The sequence below is a fragment of the Amblyomma maculatum genome, chromosome 2 (assembly GCF_055883805.1).
Source record: "Amblyomma maculatum isolate TAMU_Amacu chromosome 2, ASM5588380v1, whole genome shotgun sequence".
Lineage (NCBI taxonomy): Eukaryota > Metazoa > Arthropoda > Arachnida > Ixodida > Ixodidae > Amblyomma > Amblyomma maculatum.
In genome coordinates, this window is record NC_139345.1 from 198,449,425 (window position 1) to 198,474,366 (window position 24,942).

Here is a 24,942-nt window from a genome sequence, read left to right on the forward strand (position 1 = left end):
GGTAACAGACGTCGCTCATTGAAGGAGGCATAGTAGGAGATGCTAACTCGGTCTTCTCTTGTGAGATTTGCTGCTAAGATCGAACCTTCAACGATCGCTACTCTTAGGCCACGCAGACATCCGTATGGCTACAGGGCCTTCTAGGTATCTCTGTCCAGTGCATGGTCACCCACAAGAATATTTGCGAGTTAAAAGAGACACATATTAATGGGACGGTTATTAAATGATGGTCGCTAATTGTAGCAAATTAGATTTTCATGGGTGTAAAGCGTAGCACGGGGCAGCAGAACGTTAGGTTGATGTTTTAGATTATGAAGTTTGCAGGGGTGAAGTAAATGCAGCTAGTACAGGACCGGGTTAATAAGAGGTGTATGAGAGAGGCCTTCGCCCTGCAGGGGATATAGTGAGGCTGATGATGATGGTAATTATTCGAGTAGGCAAGTTAACATACCCGAACGAGGATCTTCAGAAGAAGCTGCAGAGGGGAGCCAATGAATGGGAGCTCTTCCCTGGCTGCCTATCGCCCCTTTTGAGATTTATTAGCACTTCTAGGCCAGATGATCGAAATGAAGAATACATAATTTGCGTATAAATCCTATTGACATACCTCTAAAAGCCGGAAATAATTTTTCGGTGAAGTGTTTCGGACTAATTTATTTCAGTGATGTCTACTATTATTGCAGTTTTCTGGAAGCATAAAAATTAGCACACCCAACAGGGCAGAGCGTTTACGGCCATATTTCTCTAAAAATATTGATACAAACACAAACGACTTCAATATCATCTGCAGCACCAAGAACTATCCCATTTTAAAAGTTGTCGATGCTGTTTTTTCAGGTTGCCGTGCTTTTCTCCCTAGTCGCCTTTGTGCGTGCGGGCAATGTGTTCGGCGGCGGTGGACGATATGGATTCCAAGGCGCAGGGTTCCGGGGCCCTATCTTTGCTTCGGCGGCCACTCCTGGCTTCTCCGCTGCTGGTGCCTCTTACGTGCGTATAGGTTAATAAAAAAAGAAGGATGAAAAGAACCTCTCCCCCCCCCCCCCCCCCTCTCCCAGCAAACTGCATAAGCGACGTTGAATTTTTCTTTCAGTTTACGTTGTATTCGGAAAAGTAAACAATTCCAGTAGGGCAGACTCGCACGAATGCTTATAACGTTCGAACTGAGATCGGGTTCAGCTGTCAGCCCAGCTCTTTCTGTGGTTCTATATTATCGGTATTTGCTTACATCAGTACTCTATATGACTTTCCATCACCTTGGACGTGGAGTAGGAGGCGGAATCTGCCCTCGTTTTCACATGCAGAGATTCCGACTACAGCGATCGCAGAGGTTGCAGCGCAGGTGAATGCATCCCTAGAATATAAAAGTAATCCGTATTTACACTTTTTCCACGATTATAAAAGGAGTATTTTTTAACAAAGAGGTGTCGATGAAGGCGGCACATCTTTATTGTTTAAAAGACCAGCAAGATAATTTATTGTACTCTTGCATATCTACTCACATATTTAAACTTTCAGAAACCTGAAGGAAGTGTCTGACAGAAGGTGTGCTATACATACGCAGTGCAATCATATTTCTTATCATACATCTGTATACATAACATTATCATCTAGTCATGTAAAAAAATCAAAACCGTAAAGGGAAAAAACACAAGCGTTCCGCCCTAACAAAAGTTTCACTAATATGCAGCAAGCGATAGACCTTGGTAAAACACTTTACTAGATGTGCCAGACAAGAAGCTTCGTTGCAGAACCTCATCGTGTAAACTGTCGCCAGAAAACATTGGTTAAATAGTCTGCGTGTTTAACTGTGTCATACTATTGACAGAAAGGGTGCTTTTAACATACCGTAGACCATTGGTGTTTGCCCATAAAGTCAATACCATGTCATTACTTACTTAAAAATTAAAACAAGAAACAGCTTATGAGAGCACAATACTTTTGTGCCAATAAGAAAACAAGTGCCAGCATCAGCGTATTCAGGAACAAATGGTGGCTAAAATATTTCCCTATGTTTAATATGCGCATACCGTTCTAATCAAGAGTTCAGCACCTATACACATACATATCAGCTGTGCAAACTAGCATGCAATTTAAACTGCACAAAGCGAAACTGTAGATACATTCCGAATTGTATTGACAACAGAAAACTCTAGGAAGGGTTTTGTTCCCTTTGCTACCGAATTTCCCGCCGCCTTTTCTGTCCGCTAGAGAAAAGTATTAGAGCAGCAGCTGCACGGCAGTAATTTGTTTGTATGTGCATAGACGCTAATGAAAATAGTGATTTCATTATTCCATCATACGAGCGATATACTCTCTTGTTTCGGCAGATTGCTCAGGATTTCTTTACGAGGCCGGAACCGTATGCAAGTGCGCGAGTGGGCGACATCTTGCAGTCAGACGACACCTTATCCATACTTAGCGAAGAAAAGGGCAAAATAATGTTCCAGACTATTGAATTTTACCGATTGAGCGCTATTGTAAGCGAGGTTTTCCTTCCTTTTTCTTCAGCCTCCCCAACCGTACAGTTTCGGATACGACACCACAGACGAGTTCGGGACCCGTCTGTATCAAAAGGAGCAGGGAGACGCCAGCAACGCCAAGACCGGCACGTACGGCTACCGGGACGCCAACGGCCTTTACCGCACCGTGAGCTACGTGGCCGACGCCGGAGGCTTCCGTGCCACGGTGGACACCAACGAGCCGGGAACTGCACCCGGTGCCAGCGCCGACGCCGTCTTCAACGCCAAACCCGTCGCGGCGCCGGCTGTAGCTCCGGGTGCGGGCAGATATGCAGCCGGTCGCTACGGAGGAGCCGGACCGTGGGCTTCCGCTTCTGCAACCGTTGCACGCGGATTCGGAGCCGGTGGCCCCTGGGCGGGATAGTCAAACTCCCCGTATGAAGCGCGAGCATGTATTCCGGAGTTGCATCCTCTAGTCCAAGCTGGATGCAAGTGGAGTGCAGAAATTCTGCAACTTCGTTAAAATAAAGAATGTTTGGTTATGTTATGAACGGTGGTAGCGTGTTCTATGCTTATTGCCCACTCCCAAGCGTTGCTATTAAACGATGCGTTGAGGTGAATTCCAATACTGAATTGGAACAGAAAGTTGAAAATAAATCGTACATTGCGCCACTTAAAAAAAGAACGAAAACCGGACGATTAGCCAATATTCGTGAAAAAGTAGAATAATGTCAGTGATAGAAAGCACACATGTTTTGCCGGAACCAACTTACTTTCATGAATCGCTTTGTTTAAGACATAGAAAGCAGAATTTCGACACGGAAACACGCTGTTGGAGCTCGAACTCGGTTAACAGATTGTTGGCTACCACGAAAACAGGGTGAAACTACTAAAGGCAGGAGGGAAAGTTTCGGGCTAAACCAAGCTGCTAGAGGTCAAATTGGCAGTTTTAAAGTGGATGTAACGGATCAAATAAGGGCCAATATTTTCAAACTACTGGTAAAACGCCGGAAGAAAAAATCCTAACAAGAAGACTGAGATTGATAAACTACATGCCATCTGCACAAAACTTCCCCTGAGAAGTCGGAGATATAATATTCTAGGAGCCCATGCGGTAGATAGCCCCGAGGTTACCGGCTTCTAGCGTTCGTCGTAATAATCATCCAGATTCTAAAAAATCAGGGGTAGCTATGTTCTCAGTGACTAGTTTCGTTTTATGCTCTGCAGTTTTTTGTTCTATTATGCTGCTTTTAGTTGCCGTTGCAATTGGTCAAGTCAGGAAGAAGTCACATTTTTGTTTCATGAGACCAAAATTTTGAGGTAACCCGCAAAAAATGTGGAGGCCGTCATTCCGTGAGCGATACCCAGATAATGTTAGACGCCGATTTTTGTCAAATTCGGACGAAGTCTACTTTCGGGGATTGAGGGGACCACGTCTTGAAAATGGCTCATCGCAATTTTTTTTTTTTTTCATTTCGGCTATTTTACCCTCTTGGTAAGGGCTACATTAGAGAGGGGTCAATAAACACACAATTTCAGAAATAGCTCGCATGAATAAACAACACAAATAAAAAAGAATGCAAACGATCGAGTCCAAACTGATGACGATACGCACGGAAAACCAGAATACATAGTGCACGATGATAAGTTTGCATATGTAACGAATAAGTAGTTCAACAGTTTTGTGAAACTTGTTGGTATAACATAACAAGAGCGTAAACAAAAATGTTAAAGAAATAAATGAAGAAAAACGAATATTCCATGTACATGAATGAAAAGCATGTTAAAGCGCGGTTATAAATTTATCAGAGTTAGTTATAGCTGTTAATAAAGGCGATAACTTGTTCCAGGTTAGGTTAGAGAAAAATTGAGTTAGACAAAGACGCTGGTAAAATTCGTTCTGTTAACTTTCTGATTATGATCACGCCAAAAAGATATAAATGGTGATTGCGCTATATAAATATTGTGTAAAATACTGTATTGATAATGAATTATTTGCGAAAGATAAATGCGGGATAGTTTTCTAAGATATTTAGGTAGCCGAATGTTTATTAATAATTTAACTTGCTGTTGCACTTACTGTTCTATTGAAATTATTAACGATAAAGCGAGCGGAGTTGTTTTGTACGGCCTCCAAGCAGTGTGCAAGACTATGTGCGCAACGCAGGTATCGTTCGTAATGATCGTAAGCGTAAGCGCAAAAAACGTAACGTGTCTGTCCAGACTGCTGTCGCATTGAGCGTAAGATGCGGAACGTCCGCAGCCAGCGTGGGAGTGTGAACATGCCAAGTGTGAACATGCGCTGTCGCAAGCTACGTAAACGGAAGTTCCAGCCGCTATGCGCACTGCGATAAATACGACACTTACGACGGATACGACTGTAGTCTGAACGGGCTTGAAGCGTGAAGCGGATTTCGTATCTTCGACCGAACTTAAGTAGCGTGCAACGTGTATTTGAGGGGTGATGGTGCATGAGTAAAATCTGGAAGTAAATACCCCAGTGTATGATAAGATTTAGTGGTTATGCTCCTAATATGCAACTTACAACAGGCTGTTAGTTATGCGATCTCTTAAATATTAGTTTGAGGTCACGCATACTAACAAATTTTCAGTAAGGAAATAATTATGAGAACTGCAGTCAGGACTAATCCGCATTGCTTTGAAATTGTTAATTTTAACTTGCATTTGGCACTATGGCATTATACAAGATGTAGAGGTAATATTAAAGGTGTGATGGTAACGTGTTGAATTGGTCTATATTTTAAAAGGGAACGAAAATTACTAAGGAAAACGTCCATTAATGAATTAGCCATGAGGTCGTAGGCAGAACAATTCAGGAACTCGCTACTGAAAAGATATTCAGCTTTAACCGAGGATGGTGAACTTATTGTAGACGCGATAAACGATACATTCAGAGAAATCATTACTGAGTGCGCGGTAGAGGTAGGTGGCAGGATAGTTAGAGAAGATACCGGCAATTTAACTTAGCTGAGCAAACATTTGCTTAAAAACTCCATAGCATGAAAGCCTCCGACGCAACCGACAGGATAGAATTGGCAGAGTTATTAAATGAAATCAATACGTTTAAAGTATCCGTCATAAGAAAGTACAACATTGAGAACGTCGAGCCTGCTCTAAACAACGACGACGACCTAAAGGCGCTCAAGAGTAATTTTGGCATACGCAAAAGTCAGGTTTATGCACTAAAGCACAATACGGGCAATGCCATTACGAATATTGACAAGATAGTCGAAGTAGACGAGGGATTCTATACTGATCAATACAGTAGCGGACATAGTCACGACAATAATGAGATTGGAAGTAGTGAAGAGCAGTTAGACGTTCTGTCAGTGACGAAGGATGAGGTTAAGAAAGCTTTTGAAACTATAAAAATAGGGAAAGCAGCTGGGGAGGATCAAGTAAGTACTGATTTGTTGAAGGACGGGGGAAATCGTGCTAGAACGACTGGCCACCCTATATACGCCTTGGCTTTTGTCACGGACGATACCGAAATCATGGAAGAACGCGAATATTATGTTAATTCATAAGAAAGGGGACGCTAATAACTTGAGGAATTAGTCACCAATCAGCATACTATCCGTTACCCGCAAGGTAAATACTGAGGTAATTGTAAACAGAAAAAACGCAACCATAGACTTCAATCAAGCAAAGGATCAAGCAGGTTTTCGGAAAGGATACTCTACCATCGATCATATCCATACCATCAACCAGGTGATATAAAAATGCTCTGATTATACCCCGCCCTTATACATAGCACGTGGTGAATACAAAATAGCATTTGACTCAGTAGAAACATGGGCAGCCATGCAGGCATTGTGAAATCAAGGTGTAGATGAGCCGAATGTGAAAGTACCTTAAGGTATTATATATAGTGGCTTCACAGCGACCACTGTTTTGCATAAATAAAGTATAAAATTTCTATAAAGAAAGGCGTTTGGCAGGGAGACTCGATCTCCCCAGTACTGTTCACAGCTTGTTTAGAGGAAGTATTTATACGCTTGGAATGGGATTAGTTAGGGATAAGGGTGGATGAATAATAAATACATGAGTTAACCTGTAATTCGTAGATAATATTGCCTTGCAAAGTAACTCAGGGGATGAATTTCAAAGAATGATTGCTGACTTAAACAGGAAAAGCAGAACAGTAGACCTTAAAATCAATATGCAGAATGCTAATATAATGTTCAACAGCCCAGAGAAGGAACAGAACTTTGCAATAGGTAGAGAAGTACTGGAAGTGGTAGGTATATATTGTTTTGTACGCGAACCAAGGCAAAGCCATCCCGCCTCCTAGCAAATGGACGTACTGTCGCTGCATCTTCAATGCCGCCTTGTGCGTGCGAGCCAGCCGCTTCGGAGAGACCAGCGCCCTGACCCTGCCCTCGAAGAGGAAGACGCGCCAAAGAAACCCGAGCCGTGCGTTTGCTTGGAACTTGACCGTCCTCAGAAATTGTGCGCGACCAAGACACGCGAAGCAATGCTTTCTTTACAAGCGTTCACGTTTCTTTATTTCCCTCTCTTCTTCTCTCTCCCAAAGGTACAATAAACGATGTCTCTACCCAGCAACTGAATCGAGAGGTTCCTCTCTCATGAGGCTCCCACGCCCCGAACATAACACTGGTGAAGAGAATCGGGATTTAGAGCAGACGCACTTGAATGTCAGGCCACAGCTACTGTAGCGATGTACGGCGCAATCGAGCCGTTTAACGGCAAAAGTGATCTTGGTGGATACCGCTCCTCATATTCTAATTCGTTTCAAACGACTTCTCCAACGAAGCGAAGAAGCTCGCGCTCCTTCTGCCGCTTCGCGGGATCGAGACATTCGAGACTGCCTAAAACTTGGTCTTCTTAAGCGCCGACTGCATCTTTCCGACAAGAAAACACTACAGGCCTTCAACTCGCTAGTCAAACTCACATTGGAATATGCGTCAGTTATCTGGAATCTCTACCAAGCCTATCTTATTAACATGTTAGAATCGGTCCAAAACAAAGCAGCGCTATTCATTCTTTCACAATACTCTCGGCATCAAAGCATTATAGCGATAAAACATCACTCAATCTCCCGCCCCTAGTCGGCGCAGAAAATTCAATCGTTTATCTCTTTTTCATGCTCTCTATCACAGCAGCACACAATCTGCATGCTAACATATCTTTCCGGCGCCGCACATCTCTGCTCGACTAGATCATATCAGCAAGGTTAAACCTAATTTAATGCGAACAGAAAGATTCAGATACTCACCTTTGGTCCTGCCTATTAACGAGTGGAACTCACTTCCTTCTAGTATCTCCATTATTCCTGAAGCATCATCGTTTCAAGCAGCCCTTATATCGCACTTGAATTTGCAAACTTAATTGATGTGCATTTTACCTTTCTAGCTCTTTAATTTATCGTCTATGTTACGTGCTCCATTACATGCCCTGAAACGCTTCCCTGTTCCATGTTCCGCCACTTCCGACTGCAATATTTTCATCTTTTTTTTTAAGTACTGTATTTCCCTGCTTTGTTAGATGTGCACTTTTACTATTATTTTTAAATCTCCGAAACCTGCTCCTTTCGCCTGTATAAATTGTTCAATGTTTTTAGTGCGCCTATTTCTGCTTACAGCTTTTTGTTTGCTTCTATTGTAATTTATTTGTGATTAATTGATGAATCCCCCCCTATGTAATGCCTGCAAGTGCCCTTAGGGTATTTGAAATAAATTAATAAATAGAATAAAAATATGCCATTGATAAATGCTTGGATATGCTTTGTTTTTTCAGCACAATGAACACATGCGCGGTGCAGGTACTGCGATATTTGGTTCATGTATGTGGGGCGAATGCGCTAGTTCTTATTTCTTAGAACAAAATACGCAAAGAACATTACTCTTTCTTCTCTAACCAGGTCATTCTATTAATAAGGTTGAAGAAATTCGAGCGTTGTTAATTACACTAGTGAATGACAAAATGCAATCTGCCTGCTAGTGATATTGCAACTATTAATTCATTATGATCCGCCGCTAAGGTCCTAGTGCGCCACTTTATGAAATTTTTCTAATCTAGCACCCAGTCGCTGTGTGAGAAAAGAAACAACAGTCCTAAGCTTTAAATATTTTGATGGTCGGACGTTACAAGCCTAATCTGCCAGTACTTCATTCCAAAAAGCAATAAGTGCAGTTGTGTTTGCTTTCATCGCGAAGTCGAGCGCGCTTTGGCAGCTGCAAGGGCGCGAAGCATGTTGGCGCACGCCCCGCGCCTTTGAAGTGGGCCGCGCAATGGCGGCCGCCGTAGGCGACGACGCAGTTGTCTACACCCTCAGCGGCACGCGCGGGCATCGTGGCACCCTACTTTGGTCGTACATGTGGCGCCGTCTGGGAGTCGCTGCCGAAAAAGGTGCTTGTCTGGATAGGCAGCCGTGGGTAGCGCGAGGCTGTGTTCCGATTTCTTCCTGGTTCCCCGTAAGAATAAAAAAATAAACGCCGACTGAAATAACTGCCTTTATTTACATTTGTCTTTATGGTCATTTCCAGCCTCATAATGATTGCACCCATTGATGTTCGTTTCGGCTGCGCATTTCCCATGTGTTTTGTTTTCCAGGACTGCATGCTAGGTTTTTCCAAGCATGCATGACCGATCAGTTGTTTATATAGAGCGCACGGCACACGAAAAAACAACAACAAAAAAACAAGATAGCTTTTTTTTGAGACCCAGCTGGAGCTCTAAGAATTGGACTATGCATTCATGCTTGGAACCAGCGCTTGGAAGGTCTTCGGACACGGCCTGTGTTGCAGACAGCGCGGAGCCCTCCTGCCCAGCGGGAGCTTTTTTTTTTTTAATGACTTCTTAAGGATATTTTGCACCAGTCTTTGGCGTTCGCTTTTGGGAAGACTAGTCCGATGTGGAAGTACGATATTGAGATCGAAGCACATGGGAGGAGTGCAGGCTTTCTGACTTGCGCCACGGGTTCATGGCTCCCCGCAAAGAGAAAACATCCTTTAAAACTAACGGGTCGAATAACTTCTCTGTTGATGGGTGCTATAATAGGTATAGAAATACCTCCGGGTATCAACCTAAAATCAAGTTTTTTTCGGCTTCCTTCGAAATCATACGAGAGCGATGGGACTCATCGTTAACAGTGGCACCCGGCTTTGCAGATGCAACTGGCATCCCTGATATTATGTGGGTTTGCCAACAACTACCTACTATAATACCGAAATAAATATGCTCTGACGAGAGGCCAAAAAGGCCGAATATATTTCACCTCTAAGCTGACGTCGAAAAGGCGCTTTTCATTTGGGCAATGCATTTTCTGCAGATATATGAGGGCTCCTCTAAACTGTGAAGTTCCTCGCGCTCTCCATACGCGTGCTTGGATTCGTACAGTTTTTGTCCGCGCACCAAGCGGTTATTCTTAAAATAAGTCTCATAATTCCCGATCACCCAAAAATCCACAGGACAGCACACTCTACGGAACTTGCACAGCCATGTCTGTTTTTCCGCGCACTGCACTGTCATAAGTCACCACTTGCTTTCACGCACCGAGTCCAAAATAAAAGCTACGGCAGAACTGCCGAGTGCCGAAAAAGCATGCATGGCCCGACGCTTTAGGGCACATCTTCAGATAAAACCTGGGCTCCTCCCATCCTTCAGAAGAGCTCTTTTTTATTCTTTTTTTAGGAGCCTTTACATTGACCGACGGAGCCCTGCTGTGCTCGGCTGTATCTTCAGCGGGGTGTAGCACGCCGTCTACACATAAATTGCCACCAAAGGGAAAAGCCAGTGCTGCGCATTACGCGCCAGCTTAGTTTATGTTTTATTTATCTCCTTGCTTTCAAAGTGCCATATTGCTTAGATTCCAAATTCCAACTTTAAAAACAAAGCAAAAAGGAAAGAAAGCCTGAGAGCCGCCTGCAGAAGCGCTTGCGCGCCAACGATGCGCTGCGGACGAAGCGCCGGCAGCCATCTAATAGACGGCATGAAAGGGTAGTGGCTTTCTTCGCTTTGCTTTTGTTTTACTTTTCAACACACACACACGGTACATGTGTCTGTATATATATATATATATATATATATATATATATATATATATATATATATATATATATATATATATATATATATATATATATATATATATATATATATATATATATATATATATATATATATATATATATATATATATATATATATATACATACAATGCCTTTTAGACCGCACCCCATCATCAGACGTCATTTTTCTCATAGGAGACTGGAATGCTAAGGTCGGGAGTGAAGAAATATCCGGAATTATAGGCAAGTTCGGTCTTGGCGAGCCAAATGAAGCTGGGCAGAGGCTAGTAGAGTTTTGTCAAGAAAACAACCTGACCATAGCGAATACTCATATTCAACAGCACAAGAGGCGCCTGTACACTTGGACTTCACCGGACGGTCTGTACAGGAATCAGATCGATTATATTCTTTGCCGGCAGAGATGGAGAAGCGCTATACAAGCAGTGAAAACAAGGCCTGGAGCCGATTGTGGCACCGATCATCAGCTTCTTGTTGCCAAAATTAAGCTTCGATTGAGGAAAACGCAGAAAACTAGAAGGCCTTTCAGGTATGATCTGGATCAAATTCCATTAGAAAATGATGTGGAAGTGAGGAATCGATTTCAAAAATTAGATCTAGAAGACAGAGAGCCCGAAGAGATGTGGACTGATGTTCGTGATATAATACAAGAAGTTGCTACTAAGGTAGTTCTAAAGCAAAAGAAATGCAAGAACGCAAACTGGTTATCTGAAGAGGCTTTGCAAATAGCTGAGGAAAGGAGGCGTGCAAAAGTTATGGGGGAAAGAGAAAGATACAAGGTTCTCAATGCGGATTTTCAGAAAATAGGAAGGAGAGATAAGAATGCCTTCCTGAACATACAGTGCCAAGCAGTTGAGGACAACAGCCAACTAAGGAACACTAGAGCTCTGTATAAGACAATCAAAGATATCAAAGGAAGCTTCTGTGCTAAGCTGGGCGTGATAAAGGACAAACGAGGCAAGGACCTCACTGAAGCCTCAGAGATAAAGAAGAGGTGGCAGGAATACACAGAAGAACTGTACAAGAAAGACCCAAATGTGCAAACCCAACATAAGACGGTTGTGATTACTGATCTCGAGCCGGGCATCCTGAAGAGTGAAGTTGAATGGGCCTTAGCTAGCCTTGCTAAGAACAAAGCTAGCGGAATTGATGGCATTCCAGCCGAGTTGCTTCAAAACCTCAACCATGACGCTGTTAACATTCTGCATTTATCATGTCAGAAGATTTGAACAACCCTGCAGTGGCCACAGGATTGGAGGAGGTCAGTTTACATCCCCATTCCAAAGAAAGGTGGTGCCAAAGATTGCTCCAACTACCGCACGATCGCGCTTATTTCGCATGCTAGCAAGGTGATGTTGAAAATCCTCCAAGGTAGGCTGCAGCAGTATGTGGATCGGGAGCTTGCGGACGTGCAAGCTGGGTTTTGCAAGGGCAGAGGAACAAGAGACCAAATTGCCAACCATCACTGGTTCATGGAAAAAGCAAGAGAGTTCCAGAAACCCATCTACTTCTGCTTTATTGATTATGCGAAAGCGTTTGACTGCGTAGATCACAGCAGATTGTGGCAAGCTCTCCAAGAAATGGCAGTTCCAATTTACCTCATCTGTCTCCTCAGGAACCTGTATGAAGGACAAGAGGCCACAGTCAGAACTGGGCATGGTTTTACTGATTGGTTTCCGACTGAGAAAGGAGTGAGGCAAGGCTGCATACTGTCGCCCTGCCTATTTAACCTATATGCAGAGTGCATCATGAGGAAGGCCGGTCTGGACGAGTCTTCAGCTGGAGTGAAGATTGCTGGAAAACGTATCAACAACCTTAGATATGCGGATCATCATCAGCATCATCAGCAGCAGCAGCCTGATTATACCCACTGCAGGGCGAAGGCCTCTCCCATATTTCTCCACTTAACCCGTATCTGTGCAAGCTGCATCCACTTGACCCCTGCGAACTTCTTAATCTCATCCGCCCACCTAACTTTCTGCCGCCCCCTGCTGCGCTTTCCTTCCCTTGGAATCCAGTTTGTTTCCCTCAGCGACCATCGGTTATCCTCTCTTCGCACTACATGTCCTGCCCATGTCCATTTCTTCTTCTTAATTTCTACTAGAATGTCGGTAACTTGAGTTATTTCTCTGACCCACTCTGCACGCTTTCTATCTCTTAATGTTACCCCTGCCATTTTTCGTTCCATAGCCCTCTGGGTTGTTCTCAACTTAAGTAGAACTCTCTTGATTAGCCTCCACGTTTCAGCCCCATAGGTGAGTACAGGCAAGATGCAACTGTTGTATACTTTCCTCTTGAGCGATACCGGTAAGCTGCTAGTCATAATCTGCGAGTGCTTGCCAAATGCGCTCTATCCCAATCTTATTCTTCTTGTTATATCCTTTTCATGGTCCGGATCTGCGGTTACTACCTGTCCTAAGTAGACATATTCGTCCACTACTTCCAGTATTTCGCTACCTAATACAAACTGCTGTTCCTTCCCGAGGCTGTTGAACATTACCTTAGTCTTCTGCATATTGATTTTCAAGCTTACCTTTCTACTTTTCCTGTCTAGGTCATCAATCATTATTTGCAGTTCATCCCCCGAGTTGCTTAGCAAGGCAATGCCATCAGCAAATCGCAAATTACTGAGGTATTCTCATTCCAGGTCTCCGAATACTTCCTCTAAACAAGCCGTGAATAGTACTGGATTGTGTCTCCTTGCCTAACACCTTTCTTTATAGGAATTTTGTTACTTTCTTTATGCGGATATGTGGGATATGCGGATGATACCACTTTAATGGCAGAAAGTGAAGTGGAACTCAAGAGACTTCTGATGCGCGTACAAGAAGAGAGTGAGTAGTTTGGGCTTAAACTGAACATTAAAAAGACAAAGATCATGGCGTCTTGCCCTATCAAGTCCTGGATCATCAATGGACCAGAAGTGGATGCTATGACAGATTTTCTCTTCTTGGGCTCCAAGATTACCTCGGAAGGAGACTGCAGCCATGAAATTAGGAGACGCCTGCTTCTGGGAAAGAGAGCAATGGCTAGCCTTGACCGCCTAGTAAAGAGCAGAGACATTAGTCTGCCAACCAAGATCCGTATAACTCATGCTATGGTCTTTCCAGTTGTGATGTATGGATGCGAGAGTTGGACTGTGAAAAAGGCTGACCGCCGAAGAATTGACGCGTTTGAATTGTGGTGCTGGCGAAGACTCTTGAGAGTTCCTTGGACTGCCAGAAGATCAAATCAGTCGATATTGTCGATCATAAACCCTGACTGCTGATTGGAGGGTCAAATTCTAATGTTAAAGCTCAGCTACTTTGGTCATCTGTTGATAAGACAGGAGTCGCTGGAGAAACATTTGATGTTGGGAAAGGTTGAGGGTCACCGGGGAAGGGGTAGGCAGCGAACGCGATGGTTAGATGGCATCCTCGAGGCACTGCAGATGAAGTTATGTGATGTTAGGAAGATAGTAAGAGACCGGAAAGCGTGGCGTGACATGGTCCATAGGGTCACGAAGAGTCGGACACGACTGAACGACTGAACTGAACTGGCCTCTTTTCGGCGGAGCTGAAAAAGTAGGCATCCGTGTGCTGTGCGGTGTTAGCGCAAGTTACAGAACCCCAGGTGGTCGAAAATCTTCGAGCCCACCACCACAGTGTCTCTCATAGCCTGAGTCGCTATGGGACGTTAAGCCCCAAAACCAAACCACACCAAATATATTCGAGGAGTTCTACAACTTTACAAGATCTGTAATGGCAATTTTCTCTCAAGTAATAATTATAAATGCAATTAGTTTACTAATAATAAATGTAGTGAGCAACACATCTGTAGGTTATCATAGGCGACTCTGAACAATACTTAACTTTATTTTACCGCGTGATCGCTGACAGTATTTTTTTTTTAAACTTGGCTAGATTTAGCTCGTACACCCGGCATATACAGTTATTTGTAGCTTAGAGAGTGCTCGGTTGTTAATAATCTAACGTTTTGGAGAGTGGGCGTGTATTCATGATAACGCTGCTGTCGAAGTTGCCGACGTTATGATGGCTTCCTTATTGACTTTTCAATCAACATTACTACATTCCGCATCCATTTCGACACAAATCTAGAAATTGAGTGGCCACTGTTACAATAGGTCATCTGAATGGGATCTTCAATGTACGTTATCGGTCCTCTTCACATCCCTCCACATCCAATAAGGACCCTAATGACTTATTTAACACGATTTGTACGTTATATTATATGCCACATGCCTTCTTACCGGACGATTCCAAACTAACAACGTAGAACAGAACGCTTTCAATCTTGTTACCCTTTTAAACCCAAGTCAAAGACTTTTAACGTGGGCTTTGTTATTTGCTTAACATGGTTGGTATCCCGCTCAGATGTTGCAGACACCCTGCATTTTTTCTAACTAATCAACTAAACAAAATCGCTTCAGTTGTCACTATTGTATCCAGTATAAGTGACCACTCCTTACATAGCTTTTCTTCAGTGGAACAAAACAAAAAAGAGAGAATTGACCGTTGGTTTCAAAAACGCCAGCGTTGAGGTGTATCAAGTGGAAATTAATTTTCTGCCCTTTTGGTATGGTTTGGTTTGGGTTTGGGGTTTAACGTCCAAAAGCGACTTGGGCTAGGAGCGTAGTGGAGGACTCCGGAAATTTCGACTACCTGGGGTTCTTTAACGGGCACTGACATCAAACAGCACATGGACGCCTAGCTTTTCGCCTCCATCGAAAAGCGGCCGCCGAGGCCGGGATTCGATCCCGCGTCCTTGGGAACAGTAGTCGAGCGCCCTAACCACTGCGCCACCCCGGCGGGGTTTTTTGCCCTTTTGGCTTTGGGAAAGTGTTATAACTAATTTTCACCATCGTACAGTTCAGGCTTAAAGGGATAGTTTCGCAACCAAGGTAAAACATGTAACGAACAGATACGTTTCGAACCGAACCTTAACATAGAATTCTGCCGACCCGTTGTACAGCACTCTACACACACCTTTATAATAGCCGTCGTACAAAATGCTCCTATAGTGAAGGTAAATCATCGCCTACTAACGTACGCTGGACGATATAAGGCCAGCTTGCTCCGGTTACGTAAACTGTTAACAACGCTCAGCTTCGTTTTCTTTTCATTAATATGTCACTCATGGTTAAAGCTAACGTCTGTAAATTCCGGTGCATATTTCTCCATCCTCTGAAAACGTAATTACATTACAAAACTCCTCTGGCCAATAGGGTTCGAGCTATCTGTGGGTATCTTTTCCTAAACGATATATTTTGCAAATTTTTTTTCTTTGCGTCAAAGCTCTTACCTTGACGGAGGAAAGAATTATAAATCGTTGATAAAGTTCGCAATATTTGTGGACATAGCTTGTGTTGCTAAATTGATCGAAAACTATTATAATTCTTTTAGGTTTGGCTCTCTTCTTGCGAAATGTCTGAAAAGCACTTCAACATATATATTTTCCTCATGCATTCCTTACGCAATTTCTTGACGCATGTACAGACTTTGACAAAAATGTACAACCTAAGCTCATTGCTTCTATGTCCCGTAACGAGGCTCGTGCCGCATCTCCAGCATTCGAAATCTCGTAGATGGCAAATCCCGTAGTCTGTCTCCTCTAAACTATTGCTTCCTGGAGCGCAGTTACAGAGCTTAGAAGCTGGCCCGTTGGACCGTCTTGTTTTGACAAATAATGTACCTTCCCTACGCAATTGGAAATTGCGGCTGGAGCTCTTCTACACTAATCGCGAAGCAAAAACACTAGCAATGAATACAGCTCCACTACTCTAGGAAATACTTGCTCTAAGCTACTAGAGCGCTGACTTTATATCTTGAATCAGACTCGTTCTTCAAGTGCACAACCCGGTTTGCGTAGGTCGTACTCACGTGTAATTCTGTTCATATTGTGCACTTTTGAACTCCACTGCATTCTTGACGGATCGCCATTCGCTCATTGCATATGTCTTATATTTTCGAACACTTTCAACATGGTTTGTAATACACTGCTACTCCACAAGCTCTGTCATCCTAACACTGAGCAAAAGTTTTCGAAATGGATTGAATAATTTGGTACTAACGATTCCAAACTCGTCTCATTTACCCATCATAGTCTGCGCTTTTGATGCGCACTTCGGGGTACCTTGGGAATCTATATTATGTCCTCTATTCATATCTATTTACATTATGTGACCTCCAATCTCAATTATCTTGTATATTTTATCCCCATGATGGGTGTATTTTCAGCGAAATCAGATGTTTTAATGATAACTATCTCCAGATGGTTATCTCTGCGATTGTTGAGTTGCATGAAATATGCCTAAAGCGACTCAACCTTAGTAAGGGTACATTGGTGCCAGCAGCATGAAATAAAATGCCCCGCGTATTTACTTCTTGAATAGGGTTCCCTTAAGACTAGTAAATATATAACAAACCATGAGCACATATATTTGAACTTATCTCAGAATTTTAATAATGAACCGAAAGTAAGGGTCTGCATCACCCGTATGCGATACAGGCTACGAATAACTAAACATAGCCATTGAGAGCTTTAAAAATTACCTTTCGTTTCAACTATTCCAGTTAAACCCGCACTAAAAGTACTGCAGCCAAGAAATTAGATCTTCAGCTTCCGTCATCAACGTCGTGCCGCCAAATATAACCTCAAGGTGTATCATCATTATCCTATCCTGCAAAAAATATTTTTTTTTCAACCTCATTAAGTATCCCTACCCCGCGGAAGGGCAAAAATTCATTTTTTGGGGGGGAGGTGGGGGGAGGGGGGGCTCTCAGTTTTTCATTGATATACGAAATTGAACTATCACATTCCATCAATAATTATTTTAAATTCGACCTTCGTTGGTATAATACACACGCTTTTCAGCAGACGTTCATACCTCGAATATTGACTCAACGAAAGCACCTTCCGGCCAATATTGTTTCCACCACCAATAACGGGAATTTCCTCGCCGTTTTAGCTAATTTCATGTACTGACAGGACTATAGCGCTGCAATTTACTGCATAATGAAATTTGCATATATCGTACTATGTTGCTATTATTGAAATTCATGCCCCTGTAAATAATTATTTTTTTATTTATTTATTTATTTTTGCTACCCACTCTCCTCTTCAATGCGTTTAGTGACCCTGAAAATATTCCAGCTAAAATAGATAAGCTAATAAAAAGCAAAAGTTAAAAATAAGGAGTGCAAGATTCAATTACTCTTAGACATGTTTAGGAATGGTGGTTTGAAGTTTGGCCATAACAAAACGCTGGAATATAGCAAGGGCACCATTCAGCGAAAATATGCTAAAAACGATAACAAGAATATTGTGTCCTGTCAGCCTAAAAATGCACGAGCACACAATTTTCGCTACAAAACGAAACCATGCAGCATGGTCGCAATGCCGCAAGCCTCTTGGTGTTACAGAGCGAGAGGCGAGCAGTCGAGGCCATTACGCCGCTACAGGGACTGTGGTAATGCCAGAAAAAAAAAAGTTGACTCGTCACGGCGTAGCCACCGCCGTCCGCAGCCCCGTGAGAAAATCCCGTTAGGCATAGAGATGAAGAGAGAGAAAAGGCTGGCCTCCTCCCTTACGATGACAAGCATTTAGTTGCATACAAGCAGAGGACGTGTATAAAAGGCGGCTGCAGCGTAGTGGACGTCGCATTTGCCGCTGCCGATTCAGCGAGCTCCAGTTTGTGGTTACACGTCCCGTGGATATGATATCCAAGGTAAGAAGTCAACCGGAAATCAGTTACGCAATGCGGTTACTATATAAAAACATGGTGTTAAATAACTGTGTGCTGCTGTATCGTTAACTAACTAAATACTGCAACATATTACTGGGATCTAAGGATAAAGGTGTTGAAGCACAAATAATATCCCTATCAAGCGTGCAAATTAAAGTGCACTTACGGCGAGTGTCACTTGCGAAAAGTTCACTCTACCGCTGCTAAAGGGCGCAACATAAGTGCACTTGGCAAAGTGCGCACTCAGGGCCGGAGTGCGTTCGCAAAACAGACTTTGAGGGCCGAGTGCATAGTCTCGCCGGCAGATATTTCTTCGTTACAAAATGTACTATGTAATAAGATATGCATACGAGCTGATCTTACGTGTTTTGTATATATTTTTGTTTAAAGAATCGTTTTATAATAGCGACGGGCAAAATATTACATTACAAAAACATGATGTAACCGTGTACGCAACTTCCAAATTAAGCGCGGTGCGCCACTGCGGCGACGCCATTTTCAAATAGGTGGTGGTCTTTGTTGTTCATGGCATTTGTTGAGGGGGGATTTCCGAATCATGACAAGGTGTCAAATTTGAAGCATTTTTTTTTGTTTTTACTACATTAAATAGCAGTATTCTGAACTTTACGCCTGGATGTTCCAATTTCTTAACAAAAAATATGCTTTTGTTGTTGCCAGTTTCGTATCTACGAGTGCTAATGCGAGTGCACTCCGGTTTCAAGTTTAGCGCTGGGTAGCGTAAAGTGTCTTAAGAGCTGCGAAGTGCACTCTCCATAGCTGCATTTTAAGTTGCACACTTGACTGGGGTATAACATTGCTAAGAGTCACTTTTGAGAAAAACAGTTTATATTCGCGAGCTAAGAGATTTACAAAGAGATTAAGCACCGCCGACACCGCCATAGCTTTATATTCTTATTCAACATTCCTCACTCTGATTAAGAAAATAAATAGTTTGAATGTGCATTACTGTACAAACCTAGGTACTTGATATATTCCAGCGTTAATATGCCAGGAATAACTTGTAACGCAGAGATTTCACGTGTCCACGCTGAAAGAAATGTGCGTCAGTAACAAAAGGCACAAAATCCTTTTAAAACTTGACAATGAAATTAGCATGCTAAGGCTTTATTTCGCCCAAACCTCCGCAGTATGTGTTCATGGCTCTTTCAGAAGAGTGAATGATTCTCAAATGATCGTCCAAGAGAGTTGAAGTTATCTTCATTCTCATAGGGCAGCATAAGTTTATTATGTCCAAATTTCTAGCAATATTCACGATCTCCTAGCAGCGCATAAGAGAGGTATTGGCGATAAATTGATTGCAAGGTTTTCCTGCCGGCATATTTCAACTGCACAAGTCATTAGCTAATATGATTGGATGCAACCTTTTGAAGTGAATGATCGTACAATGTTACGTATGAAACCTGTGCCGAAAATTGTTTGTCAATGACTCGGCGCATTGACTGTACTGGCGTAGTATGTGTCGCCCACGTCAGAGTTCGTATTTTGTATTCTTGTCCTTTATAGCTGTGTAAGCCGATGGTTTGCATACCGGTCATCCTTTTGTGATTAGAACACTGTCTGCAGTCCAATTGCTATTAAGCCCTAGGCTCCATAAACAAAGCACCAATTACTGACCGAAATTTGGTAGCGCAAACTATATTCGCAGGCTAGATTTCTTATATATTTCCATAATTTTTATATGTAGTGGAAATCAAGAAGTAGAAATGGGCATGGGCATGTAGTGTGAAAAGAGGATAAGCGATGGTTGCATAGGGTAACAAACTAGCTTCCAAGTGCAGGAAAAGAAAGCCTAGAAGGGGGCGGATGAGATTAAGAAGTTCGCAAGGGTCCAGTGGTTGTAGCTAGCAAAGGACAGGGTTGATTGAAAGAATATGGAAGAGGCCTTCCCCTCTTATGTGGCCGTATAGCGAGGATGTTGCTGCTTCCACTGTTGATGATGATGATATTGCTTACAGCATTGCTTTCAACGTGAGATAATGTATTCGCTTTCGAACTCAATTTTTTGTCCTCAGAGGCAATGAGCATGCAGTTATGCAAAAATGGTTGATCCTAATGGTAACCGCTATGCATTAATTTTGAAAAAAAGAACATCTATTTTATCACCATGAAAATTCTACGTTGCACCGGATAAGGTAGTAAAAAGCTGTGCTAACTTCTTCGGACGTCATCAACAAAAGAGATGATGCCCAGATGCTGGTAGCTTACCGCGGTAAGAATTTCAGTTATGACCACAACAGATATAGACAGTGGTGTACAAAAACATTTGGAAAGACCTCTTCATTTCAGCAGTCCGTATGGCCAACAACTCATGTGACCAACACAAAGAATTGATTATTCGTACGTAAGGGTTCTTAAGCGGCCCGTACGTTTCGGATCAATGCCTTCGATTGCCAACAAAGAACACTATTTTGCGGGTCTCAGCATTCTGATGATATTCCTTGAAAACAAATTATGGGTTCACACCAGCACCTCGTATCAGGTATTCTAATGAACTCGTTTATTTGCGCAGGACAGACTTTCACGTCATGGCACCAGGTAGACGCGAAAAGGGAGTGATTACAAGTGCAATGAAAATTAGTCGTAGTAAACAGGCAATCTTCATTTCATTTGAAATGTTTATCGCTCTTTCTCCAGGCTACCCTGCTACTCCCCATGGTCGCCTTTGTGGGCGCGGGGAATGTGTTCGGCGGCGGTGGACGATATGGATTCCAAGGCGCAGGTTTCCAGGGACCTATCTTTGCGGCGGCAGATACTCCTGGCTTCTCCACTGCTGGACCCTCTTTCGTGCGTAAAACCTAGCCGAAATATGGTTCCGGTGCTCTTTTGACCAAACTGTTGTCAAGCTTGCTTACATCACATGCAGCGTAGGATATTGTCGAAGTTTAAGGGCAGAACGCAATTTGTATAGTTTTAGCCTACGCTTCCTCAACCGTATGCTTGATTTGCGCAGCCGATACGCTAGCAATCAAAATCGAAGCCAGTGAGCTATTTTCGAATTTCACCAACCACGAATGAAAAGTAGTATATTCTTCTAGTTCTCTAATACTAAAATTATCCGCAGAATGGCAGCGTTGGCTACATTGCAGGTTGATAAGTCCCACAAGTGCAAATGATTCAAATATTTATCCCTCGAGACCCAAAATTCTAGCCGCCTACAATTCAGAATATCCAGTTCTGGTAACAGAGCAGAACTTTTCTGTTCTGTTACCAGAACTGGATATTCTGAATTTATGACTGAACTATGCAAGAATGCGTTAATTCTCAACGCTGAATGCACCCGGCTGTGGCCACATTTTTGCTTGCACAAGGGCTTTCAAAGCAAAATGTGTGTCTTCATCTATACCACATATCACAACAAATCATACTTCACATCAAAATTTTCGTAAAAAGAAGAAAACAAGTTCTTGCAGAGAGCTCTGCGCAGTTGTTTGGCTTCGTTTATGGGGTTTAACTTCCCAAAATGACTCGGACTATGACAGGCGCAGGGCTCCTATTGGATTGCTCCGAAAATTTCGGCCACTTAGGTTTTTACCGCACATTTACATCGCACACCACCTGGGTGCCTTTTCTTTCCACACCATCGAGGAGCGGTCGCAAAGGACGCGATTCGAGCTCTCATCCTTGAGCGTAGCAGTGGAGGGCCCTACCACTGCACCACCGTTCCGGGTATTTGTAGTCCTCTTGGTAAAGTAAAACTGATGCCAATGGAAGTACCTAGTAAGCATTTATGGACATTACACAAATATGTTTTTCACGCGTTCGCTTCATTTCGTTTCGAGAATGTACTCCGATATTTCATCCGCATGTTTGTTGAAGATAACCCTCTGGCTCATCCAAGTGAAAAGCAGTTATGGATCGGTGGCATTTGACCACACTACCACCGTGAAACTAGAGCACATTTGTTAGATTATTGCACACTTTCGTTTGCTCTTTCTCAGAAAAAAAAAGATGTTTCAGTCAATGAAGCGCTCACCAACTGCCGTCGAAAGAGATAACATTAAATATTTGAGAAGCGCCGGCCCGACGTGCTTGTAACTGTACAGATGGGAAGTCCCAGAAAAAGCTAATTTATTCTACTCCTGTGATTCTGAAATCAACAAATTATTTGATAGAAAAGCTGCCAAATTAAGCTGTCGGCTCAACTTATACAGAAGTGATAGGTTAATGAAGCTATAGATGTGCACTGTTCTTTAGTGATATTTCGTCCGTTAGATTCACTTTAAATGGGCGCTCCACACAGCTCGAGCAGCGTCTCAAAGCCTTAAAAGCGGGCGCTAACATGCCACTATTCTTGTATTGTACCACTTGTGGACCTCCTTGTCGCATCCGATAACAAGACCCGCAAACTAGATGGATAGGGCACTCGATTCCTGAGCACGAGGGCGCGGTTTCGATCTCGATCTCGGCAGTAGCATTCAACTCGACTCGAAACACAAGCCTTTAATGTACGGCGTGCAGGCAATAGACGTCAAAAAAAAGCGAGTTGTCGATACAACTGATGAAACCTCCAATGTGGCGTTTTTCACATCAAATAAAGGTATGAACGTTAGCTCTAATGTACAACACAATACCACGCAATAGAGTATATGATGATAGGATGACCTCAGTATTCACAACCGACTGCGTTCAGTGTTGTGGCATAATGCTATAGAAAGCCTCTCTTGTCGTTTCTCCAGCCTCCCCAACCGTACAGCTTTGGATACGACACCACTGACGAGTTCGGGACCCGTCTGTATCAAAAGGAGCAGGGAGACGCCAGCAACGCCAAGACCGGCACGTACGGCTACCGGGACGCCAACGACCTTTACCGCACCGTGAGCTACGTGGCCGACGCCGGAGGCTTCCGTGCCACAGTGGACACCAACGAGCCGGGAACTGCACCCGGTGCCAGCGCCGACGCCGTCTTCAACGCCAAACCCGTCGCGGCTCCAGCCGTAGCTCCGGGTGCGGGCAGGTACACAGCTGGTCGCTCCGGGGGAGCCGGACCGTGGGCTTCCGCATCTACAGCCATTGCACGCGGATTCGGAGCCGGTGGTCCCTGGGCGGGATAGTCAAACTCCCCGTATGAAGCGCGAGCATGCATTCCAGAGTTGCATCCTCTAGTCCAAGCTGGATGCAAGTGGAGTGCAGAAATTCTGCAACTTCGTTAAAATAAAGAATGTTTGGTTATGTTATGAACGGTGGTAACATGTTCTATGCTTACTGCCCACTCCCAAGCGTTGCTATTGAAGGATGCGTTGAGGTGAATTCCAAAGCTAAACATTTCGACAGATTTGCCTGCCTGGTTGGGTTGATAACTAAATAAAATTTGAAATTTCTCCAACCAACACTTTTATTTTATAAAACCCGACGTTTCGGAGCCGGCTCGGCTCCTTCTTCAGGGGTGCATGACGCGGGGCTGCGTGCAGCTATAAGTAAAGGAATGGTCGAGGGGGAGAAGAAGGTGAGGGGGGGGGGGGGGGAATGGGGATGGGAGATGTGTGTGAAAGGAATGAGAAGGAAGGAGGGGGGTTTAGACGAGTGAGGGTGCCACAGGTGCAGGTGTGCTCGCTGGCGACTTTTTTCTTTTCTTCTGTGAAGTGGCCAGGAGGGAGCGAAGACCTTGCAAGTATACAGCAGGGAGGTTGCCTATTGTCCGGTTGATGTTATTTGCGGTAGACTGTATGTGCCATGACTCGAGGAGGCGTCTTTTGCGGTAATTGGTCTCGGTCTCCAAGATGAACGTTTCTTCGAAATTTATTCTGTGGTCGGAATCTTCTGAATGTTCAGCTACGGGGTTGCGTTCTCTTGAAAAATTTCGTACATACTGAATTCCAATACTGAATTGGAACAAAAAGCTGAAAATAAATCGTACATTGCGCCAAATAAAAAAAAAACGAAAACCGGACGATTAGCCATTATTCGTGAAAAAATAGAATAATGTCAGTGATAGAAAGCACACATGTTTTGCCAGAACCAACTTTCTTTCATAAATTGCCTTGTGTAAGACATAGAAAGCAGAATTTGCGACACGGAAACACGCTGTTGGAGCTTATTTGTCGGCTACCTCGAAAACACGTTGAAACTACTAAACACAGGAGAGAAAGTTTCGGGCTAAACCAAGTTGTGGTGGATCAAATTGACAGTTTCAAATGTGTGTAATGAATGAAATAAGGGCTAATATTTTCAAACTACTGGTAAAGTGCAGGGAGGACAATTCTGCAAAAAGACTGAAATTGATAAACTACATGCTCTCTGCACAAGTCGTAGCCTAAGAAGTCGCAGATATGAGAGTCAAGGAGCCCATGCCGCAGAAAGCCCTCAGGCTGCCGGCTGTAATAATTCCCAGATTCTAAAACATTACAAGGGTAGTTATGTGTTCAGTGCCTAGTTTTGTTATATGTTCTGCAGTTCTTTGCTCACTTATGTTGCTTAGTTGCCGTTGCTATTGGTCAAATTCGGACGTAGTCAAATTTTGAGTTTCATGGGACCAAAGTTTTGGGGTAACCCGCAAAAAATGTGGAGACCGGAATACAGTGAGTGATACCAAGATTATCTTACATACCGATATTAATCTTATTCGGATGAAGTCTGACTTCGGGCGTTGAGGGGACCACATTTTGGAAGTGGCTCATCGCAATTTTATTTCATTTATTTTACCCTCTGG

General features: G+C 43.3%; 2 protein-coding genes across 2 annotated transcripts in view; both read left to right on the forward strand.

The window, feature by feature from the left end:
• Positions 1–2,902, forward strand: part of LOC146200883 (uncharacterized) — a 43,975-nt gene extending 41,073 nt beyond the window's left edge. The window contains exons 2-3 of the mRNA XM_084592458.1: positions 838–987; positions 2,509–2,902. Coding sequence (XP_084448584.1) covers positions 838–987; positions 2,509–2,883 — 525 coding nt within the window. The 3' untranslated portion in view covers positions 2,884–2,902. The remainder of the gene's footprint in view (positions 1–837; positions 988–2,508) is intronic.
• A 15,343-nt stretch (positions 2,903–18,245) lies between these two features.
• On the forward strand, positions 18,246–23,347 carry LOC146200884 (uncharacterized). Its single transcript, XM_084592459.1, has 3 exons — positions 18,246–18,257; positions 20,931–21,080; positions 22,973–23,347. Exons 1-3 carry the CDS (start codon positions 18,246–18,248, stop codon positions 23,345–23,347), a joined length of 537 nt encoding a protein of 178 aa, XP_084448585.1.
• Positions 23,348–24,942: the final 1,595 nt, after the last annotated feature.